Source organism: Charadrius vociferus, unplaced genomic scaffold (assembly GCF_000708025.1).
Source record: "Charadrius vociferus isolate BGI_N301 unplaced genomic scaffold, ASM70802v2 scaffold900, whole genome shotgun sequence".
In the NCBI taxonomy this organism is placed as follows: Eukaryota; Metazoa; Chordata; class Aves; order Charadriiformes; family Charadriidae; genus Charadrius; species Charadrius vociferus.
Genome location: NW_009646342.1, coordinates 276,724 through 285,607, shown reverse-complemented (window position 1 = coordinate 285,607; position 8,884 = coordinate 276,724). Strand labels below are relative to the sequence as shown.

Genomic DNA, 8,884 nt, shown 5'->3' with positions numbered 1-8,884 from the left:
TCAGACCCTGGCTCGAAATCGAGCTGAGCTCCAGGGGAAGGGCTGGAAAACATCGATAAAGCAGACTCAAGCAATAGGAACTAGTCGACAGGTGGTAGGAGGAGATAAATAACCCCTGCCCCAAAGCTCTACCTCCCGCTTTTTCTGTCCACCTTCCTTTCCCCTCTCTGTTTTACCAGGGCCATTTGGACGCAGAGCAGTACTTTTTAGAGTGACTTGAAATTTTTACTCCACCTGACTGACATTGCTGCTGTGGGACACACTTGGTGGCACACTGCTGTGAGACACACTTGGTGGCACACTGCGGCTGTGGGACACACTTGGTGGCACACTGCTGTGAGACACACTTGGTGGCACACTGCTGCTGCGGGACACACTTGGTGGCACACTGCTGTGAGACACACTTGGTGGCACACTGCTGCTGCGGGAAACACTTGGTGGCTTGGTGGAACACTGCTGTGAGACACACTTGGTGGGACACTGCTGCCGTGGGACACACTTGGTGGCACACTGCTGCGAGACACACTTGGTGGCACACTGCTGCTGTGGGACACACTTGGTGGCACACTGCGGCTCTGGGACACATTTGGTCACACACTGCTGCTGTGGGACACAGGTTGTCTCACACTGCTGCTGTGGGACACACTTGGTCACACACCTGGTTGCATATTGCTGCGGGACGTAAGTGGTGGCGCACTGCTGCGGGGCACAAGAGGTCACAAACTGGTGCGAGACACACTTGGTCGCACGCTGCTGTGGGACGCACGTGGTGACACACCTGGTGGCGCACTGCTGCTGCGGGGCGTACGTGGTGACACACCGCTGGGGGACGCACTTGGTGGCACACTGCTGCTGTGGGATGCCCTTGGTCAGGTACGGCTGCTGTGGCACACACGTGGTCACTTGCCTGGTCGCACCTTGCTGCTGCGGGACGCAGTTGGTGGCACACTGCTGCTGGTGGGCATAGGCGGTCACGCACTTGGTTGCGCGCTGTTGCGGCACACCCTGGGTCGTACACGGGTGCTGCGGCACACACTTGGTCACACAAGGTTGCTGCGACACATCCTGGGTCACACACTGCTGCTGGGGCACGCAGGTTGTCACGCACCGAGTTACGCAGGGCTGCTGCAGGATGCGCTGGGTCGCACACTGCTGCCGCGGCACGCACTTGGTTGCGTAGTGCTGCCGCGGCACGCACTTGGTCACACACTGCTGTTGGGAGAAACTGGAGGACATGAGCCGCTGCCGGGGGACGCAGGGGGACACGTACTGTGGGATGCACAGTGTCGAGTGCCAGGTAGGCACTGGCGGGGGTCTGGTGGTGTACATCGGTGGGCACTTGATGGGGATGGGGCCCTGGTAGACTGGTGGGAGGCACTGGTGTAGGTAGCACGACATCTCTGAGAGGTTTCGGCAGGACTGGAATGACACGTGAGAAAGCAGAGCCTTTAGACAGGCACCCGGCTGAGCTTCTCGCGGTTCCACTGCGGCTGTGCGGCAGGACCGGGCTCGCTTCACAGGGTGCCGGAGACACGTCCCGCCTATGCCACAGTCTCAAAACCACACCAGCAGCAGCTGAGGACCCAACCCATCATTTTGAACTCTGAAACACAGCACCAAGTCAAACAGTGGGGAAATTCAGAGACACGCAGCCCAAACTGCAACTCCCTCCCCACCACCTGGACCTCCAAGGCAAAAGAACTTTGGAGGTAGCAGAGGAATGGCTGATCTCTCAGTCATTAAATCCAGTTATTCCCTCCTGCTTTCGGTCAGCAACTGCCTCTGACCTCTTGCTGATGCATCAAGAAAAAAGCCCAACCCAGAAACAATCTCTGAACCTCTGGCCACATCTGCCGGAGGAGATAGCAAAAAGCACCCAAGGCACCGCTGCTTGGAGATCCCGTCACACCACGGGCAGGCAGAGGCTCACGACTCAGTCCCAGCATCACAAAGCTCATGCTCATTAGGGAACCAAAGCCAATTAAAGGGTAGCGATACCACAACTGAACACAAACCTGCTTACAGCTCTTCTAGCGTTCTGGTCCCTGATACACCAAAGCTGCTCCGACTGTTGTCAGGCCCCCTCAAAAGCAAACAATTATAGCAGCACCCCAATGACTGCTAACAACCTTTTCAGGTTTTTCAGGAGTGTCTCTTGGATGCCCAGCTGGAGACACTGTAAGAGAGTGCGCTCCCCCTCCGACACAGCAATTCAAACCACCTAGTTTTAAAAACTTTTCCCCACAGAGCATTATTTATATGTAAGAAAGCAGAAATAAATCTGCACTTCAGCAGCTACAAAGGCTCAGCACGAACCAGACTTACCCAGCTCCCTGGTGAGAACAGCTTTGTGATGTGACCAGTGAGCCCGGAGAGAAGGAGAGCTTTTATATAGCTACTAAACGTGCCTTGAAGGTATGAGGTATTCACGACATATCCTATTAGCTCCTATGCAAAAGCTGTCCTGTGTGCAACACTCGTAGTGACTAGCATCAGCGTACTCATCCCTGAGGATGAGTCGTTGAATGTCAGCTCCCCATCGTAAGAGTAATTACCTTTTGTATAATCCTCCTTGGCATGGTAAGACTGAATGGTATTTGGAGAGGCAGGTAGCAGTGGCATCCCCTGCCTCAGGGGTTTGGCGAGGCAGAGGTGCACCCAAAAACATACTGTTGTGGTTTTCCAGAGGTCTCACAGTCCCTGGAAATGTCCTAGTGGTCCCCAGAAATGGGGCCATTCCGTCACTTGGCCTCTTTGCGCACACACATGGCATTGGCTTCATGGCGTGAGAGCTGCACTGGTGTCTCCGTGTCCTTCTCTAACTTTAGTCCCTGGTTAGAGCTGGCAGCGCATCTCATCCACCCCATAGTGCCTGGCAGCTGGGCTCGGCTGTGGGTGCGGGGTGGGTACAGGGCACTGGCTTCTCTGGGGAAAAATAGGAGCTCCTGGTGAAGTTCAAATCACCCCCTTGGGTGGGTGCAGTTCATAGAGAACCTCATTTTTAGCTCATGTAGCTCTGGAGAGCACCTGACTGTTGGTGTCCTGGTGCCCCCATGATCCTCACGCAATCACCTGTTATCAGCGCAATGGGAATACGCCAGCCGGTGACTCTCAGACGAGCGGAAAAGATGAGCTAGAGTCATGTTTGATTGCAGCCCTTGCACAACAAGATCAGCTGTCAAAATTGTGACCGGCAGCACGACAGGCCACAAAAACCACCAGGAGTAGATAAACTTCCTCCGGTTCTGCGGGTGACTTTCTCAGTGAGTCAACCTCTTATCGCACGCTGCACCCAGATTAAAGAGACTATGTAGTAAACCAGGAGATTATTTTTTTGAAGTCACTGAAGAGCTAATGAATGCTTTCATGTTTTCATTGTCACATGAAATATCCCCCAGAAGTGACAATTTCTTCCCGCTGACTACAAATACAGCTGAGGGGGACCAGTGTTCTGCCCCACCAACATCTGGCACTGGCTGGGATGAAACCCAGTGCTTGAGTATATTTATTAAAAACTGTGGTTTCTTATGAGCTGGGGAAATGGCTCCCCCTAGGTGGTTTTTGAGGTGAAGAAAAAGGTCCGTAAATAATTTTACAATGAAACTGAATAAAGTTTAGGAAGTCTTGGACAGCTGTGGCCCACACCAGGCAAGAATCACAGAAGGTGAAACACTCCCTTTACCATAGGCTTCCCAGGCAAGAATGAATCCTGAGCCTTGCTGGTCAGCACTGAGTGTGTTCATCTTTGCCTGAACCACAAGAAACGCGGCTTTGTTGTGGCAACTCTCCTGCAGAAATTGGTTCTTTGATCCAAAGCCGTAACTCTTCATCGCTTTTTAGCTCCAAAGCTCGTAGGTGTCATCCTCCCTGCTAACCAGAGTGAGCAGTTCACATTTATATATTATTTTTATTCTAGTCTGGATACAGGCACTGCCCCAACCTTCAAAGAAAACCTTATTTCATGCCATACTTGACTAAAACCCCGCATGAACCCGCCTAACTTACTGAAAGGCCAAGTGAACTTTAATTACTTGATCACAACAATAACTTGTCTTTCGTGTTAATACCCAGTAATATCTGTGAGACTACACATCTAAACCCTCTTAACCAGTACACTCCAAAACTATGTAGAATCATAGAAGGGTTTAGGTTGGACCTTAAAGATCACCTAGTTCCAACCCCCTGCCCTGGGCAGGGACATCTCCCAACCTTTGAGGTTGCTCAAAGCCCCGTCCAACCCGGCCATGAAATCAAAGACAGAAAGAAAAACCCCAGAAACCCAATTAGGCTCCATTTTAACTTTGGCAAAGATAGCAATTTTGGAGACTTTCACTATGTAACAATTTAACAAGGGTTTCACTTTCACATGACAATGCCTGTCAAAAATGTGTGCTTCTGTTGTCATCATCTGTGCATGTCCTGGTAGTATCCACCTTCTCCCCACAAGCCAGCCCTGCCCTGCAGTGGTTGTCAGCCAAGAACCTCTCCGTGTGCTTTTTTAACGTGTCTGACTCAACCTGGAAAACAGCACGAGATGAAGGTGGGAAAAGAAGTTAAAAGAGGGCTGTGGCGCTGAGACGTATGAAGAGGGAAGCTGAAAAACATCCTGGAGGAGACGCCAGGTGAGACGTAAGGGAATCCACCACCTTGCCTTTAATAAGCCAGGAATGCAAAGGAGCACCGTCACAGTGCAGCAATTTTGGAGGATGAGCCAATGCACCAGGAATGAAGAGCTCCCTGATGGCTCCAAATATAGAAATTTGGCAGAAGAACAAGCCAGTCAAAAAAGAAGATAGGTAAATTGGCTAGATGTGATCTGGGATATTTAGTTGAAACCTCAAGTGATATAAAATTAGCCTTGCTTTGTTAACGGTAAAGATCATACCAATAAACAAGGAAAAGAGCTGTAAAGCAGGAGGGAGCTACAGTGGGGAGTTGAAACGTTAAAACTAGTGCATAGTGAAGGACACTACATGTGCTAGGCTACGACAGCAAAGCCAAGGAAGGGAGTCCCCCCTTGAAGAAACAGATACACCTTGAAGAGGTACTTGCATGGGTCTGGGATGGCCATTTCCTCCAGTCTCTCCAAGACACAGCCATTTCCTCTAGCCTGACCAAGGCAGGGCCATGTCCTCCAACCTTGCCAAGGCACGGTCATTTCCTCCAGTCTCTCCAAGGCATGGCCATCTCCTCCAGCCTCACCAATCTATGGCCACATCCTCCAGACTCACCAATGCATGGCCATGTCCTCCAGCCTCACCAAAGCATGGCCACATCCTCCAGCCTCACCAATGCATGGCCATGTCCTTCGGTCTCTCCAAGGCATGGACATGTTCTCTGGCCTCACCAAGACATGGTGACATCCTCCAAACTCGCACAGCATGGACATTGCCTCCAAGCTGTGCAAACCACTAGAGCGCAGCATTCGCACACACAACCGCCTTCTCCAACAGCCTTGCAGAACCAGATGCTGGTAGCTGGGAAACCACCTTTGGAGGCACTCTCTCTCCAAGAAAATAGTTTAAACTGGCAGCCTGTGAACTAGACCCAGCCCAATGGCTTTGCGTCACAGGACCCTAATGCCTGAATGCTCCTTATTGCACCAAGGCACTGGCATGAAGTTAAATCTGAGTTGCCAATGCCACCTGCAGGCCAACCACAGCCTCCTGGTCCCACCACTGTAAGAACTGGAGTGCCTTATTCCAGCCGCTGACATCTACACGTGCTTCTGGGCATTGAGAACGCGCACTGAAACACAAACCGGGCTGCACGCCGTGTTCTTTGCAGGAGAGTGAGTCTGGTCCGGGGACTGCTGCAGGGCAGTAAGGTGCGTGCAGGGAGAGGAGGGTGGAGAGTAAAGGAAACATGACAGAACAAGCAGAGGTTGCGCTTTTGTTGTATCAGACTTGTAATTAGAAAGCAGCATACAGGCTGTGGATAATAAAACAACATATTATTAGCCTAGCAAGCAGTAAATTTGCAGTCTTGCTATTTCAATGATTTAACAGCACTGAAGGCAAAATACTAACCCCATCATGCATTAGAATTAAATGCTCCTCACTTGGACTCCTTCTTGCTTCATTTTAAAAGTGTTTTATTACTTAATGAACTCTTGCTGTTCTGCAATTAGCAGCCACACACACCTCTTTGTTCTGGTTGCTGCCAGGCTCAGTGGACGTTAGTCTCTGTAGAAAATCTGACTACGTGATCATAATAGCCCTAGTGACTTTTAAAACACTTCAGCGGAGCTGTGGAGTTTCAACAGAACTTTCTCTCTCCCCAGCAGCCACATCCATTAGCTACACCATCCATTAGCTGGGCTTCAAACAGGAGAAACATCTGGGCACTGAGGTAGGAGCTCAGAGCTTGGTTGCAGCCAGAGTCATCCCCTCTGCGGCAGCAACAGACCTTAATGTGAAGGCACGAAGCCCCAAAAAGCACAGCCCCAGGGACCACCAGCACCTCTGCTCTGAATGGGGCAAGAGTGTGGAGTCTCTGAGGCACCCAGCTGCAGAAGATCAAGCTGTGAAATACATCTAGTGCAGACTCCATCACACCAGCAATGAGAACATGAAGTTACCATGATTTTGTTCCTCAGCCATCACCTCCCGTATGCAGGAGCTACTTTTGCTTGGGAGGCCGTTGACTCAGCTCTTGGTTTGCCCATTAGAATCATAGAACTATAGAATCATTTAGATTGGAAGGGACCTTTAAGATCATCAAGTCAAACCATCAACCTAACACTGCCAAAACCACCGCTAAACCATTGTTCCACATGTGTCACAGAAAGAAGAGCTCGTGGTGCCTGGGCTGGCGGTGTGCATTTCTTGGCTTTCAGTTTTGATGTAAAAAGCTCCAGCTATGGCTGATCCTCAGGTTTCTTACCTTTTTGGATGTTGCTGCATCTGGCTCTGTCACTGCTGGGTGACCGGCACTGGCTCCAGCACGGCTTTGCTTACTGCAGGCAGCAGTGGGGCTGCTTGCCCACACTGCTGCTGGTTTAGCTGGGAGGACATCCTTCCTGCAGGCCAGGAACTGAGAAAAATATTATAGGAAAAAAAAAGAAAATCCGGTGTAATTGAGGAAATAAGAAATTGCAAATTTTGTTTTCTTTTTGTAGAACGGCAAACCAAGAGAAGAAACAAAAGCAGCAGCAAAAGCAGCACTTTGCTATTGGGACCACTTGGTAGCTTCATCTTCATCCACATAAAGGGGTTAGAAAGAAGCAAACTGTGAGAGTTCAGGATTCTTCTGATTTTAATGACTAGTCCAGAGTGATGGTGTGGGAAAATAACGGGAGATTGGCGAGGAGGATTGTAAACACGCTCAAGTGACTCGCACCTGGGGTGCTGGACAACACATATATCACAATAATTGTTGTTCAGCCTTGTGTGCTTGTAAGTAGAATATCCACACGTAGATAACATAAGCCTGGGATGGACTCAGGGACACCTTATCTAGCATACATGAGATCACTGCCTCGTTGTTGAAGAAGATCAAAGCGCAGTAGAAAATTACACCTGCTTGAACCCTTGAAAAGCAGGCAAGAACCGCAAGTCAGAGCTCACACGCTGCTGCTAACAAGGACCTTCTCCCACCTTGTGGTGCCTGCATCCCCTGCTTGTGTCCCTCTGCCCAGGCGTTGCTGCGGAGATTCCCGATTTGCGAGGTGCTGAGATTAAATTTATTCTTTGTCTTTCATCCGTGGTCTAGTGGTCATTCCTGCATCCTGCCCGAGACAGCTCACACAGACGGAAAGGAAAAGATCAAAGATAACTCTCTCCATCTCATGATCAAAGATCAATAATTGCCTAAAAGACCTTAGTGATCAGAGCCTTCCTGCCAACTTCAGCTTCAAAACCACCGTTTTAGCTCTCCCCAGGGCCGCGGTAAAAACAACGAACGTCCAGTGATTGCTCCAACACCAAAGGGGCCAGCATGAAAAGCTGAGCCTTGTCCTCGCTGGCCCCTGGAAGAGCTTTCATTGCCCCACGAACCTTGTCCCACAGGTGCTTGGCTGTGGGGCCCTGTGCCCCCTTTCCCCCCCCCATGGATCCCCCACGGGGTTCCCCCTATGTTCCCCGCCCCCATGCATCCCAAACCATCGGGTCCCCACCATGTCCTCTAACCCCATCCTCTGTGCGGTCCCCACAGTGCTCCCAAGCGTGCTGGAGGGCACCCGGGCATGGGACACGCAGTGCCTGACCTCCAAGAAGACCCTCAGCACCCTCCATGCCCCCCACCCTAAAACCAGCACCAAGCACTCCTGCAACCCCCAGCCCTGTGCCCTGGAGCTCAGTAAAGGGCTGGGTTGGGGCAGGAGGGGCGCCGGGATGCCGGGGTGCCCAGCACCCCGTCCCTCAGTGTCCTGCCACCAGCAGACAGGAGTTGCAGGGACACTGCGGTGATGGTCCAAGCCCAGGTCTGCCTCTGCTGTGCCGCCTGCACCCATAACCCAGCACTGCCACCCCTGGCCCAGAGCCCCTCAGGACCCTGCGGCCACCCTGGCCCGCAGGACGCCCCCGAGGGGACAGCAGCCACGTGGGGCAGATTAATTTGGCGTCCCCATCTTCTTCCCACAGGGATGTGTGGGGATCGGCCACACGTCACACATGCCGCCATCAGGGGCTGCACTGCTCCACGGCCTGTCCCCAGCGTCCTCACAGGCACTGCCCTGCTTGGGGACACCCCAGCCTCCTGCCTTGTTCCCTGCACTGCTCCTGGGCACCCCACGGGACGCGCGCGTCAGTGGTGGGGTGCACGGAGCTGGGGCTGAGCCCAGTGGGACAGGGCCATTCGGGGGCTGCTAGCAGTGTGCCAGAGGCGGTGCGGGGGACTGTGTGCTGCCGGAACATGGTGTCCTGCCAGCACATTCCTGCCTGAG

The 8,884-nt window shown here is 52.1% G+C and overlaps 1 protein-coding gene across 1 annotated transcript; it reads right to left on the bottom strand.

Moving 5' to 3' along the window:
• Nucleotides 1-225: 225 nt before the first annotated feature.
• On the bottom strand, nt 226-1,398 carry LOC104294425 (keratin-associated protein 10-4-like). The gene has a single exon (XM_009894034.1). The coding sequence runs from the start codon at nt 1,396-1,398 to the stop codon at nt 226-228; it is 1,173 nt and encodes a 390-aa protein (XP_009892336.1).
• Between the last annotated feature and the right edge of the window lie 7,486 nt (nt 1,399-8,884).

Bases quoted from the DNA above. Each gene is read 5' to 3' on its own strand.
- LOC104294425 (XM_009894034.1), bottom strand. From the start codon at position 1,398: ATGTCGTGCTACCTACACCAGTGCCTCCCACCAGTCTACCAGGGCCCC.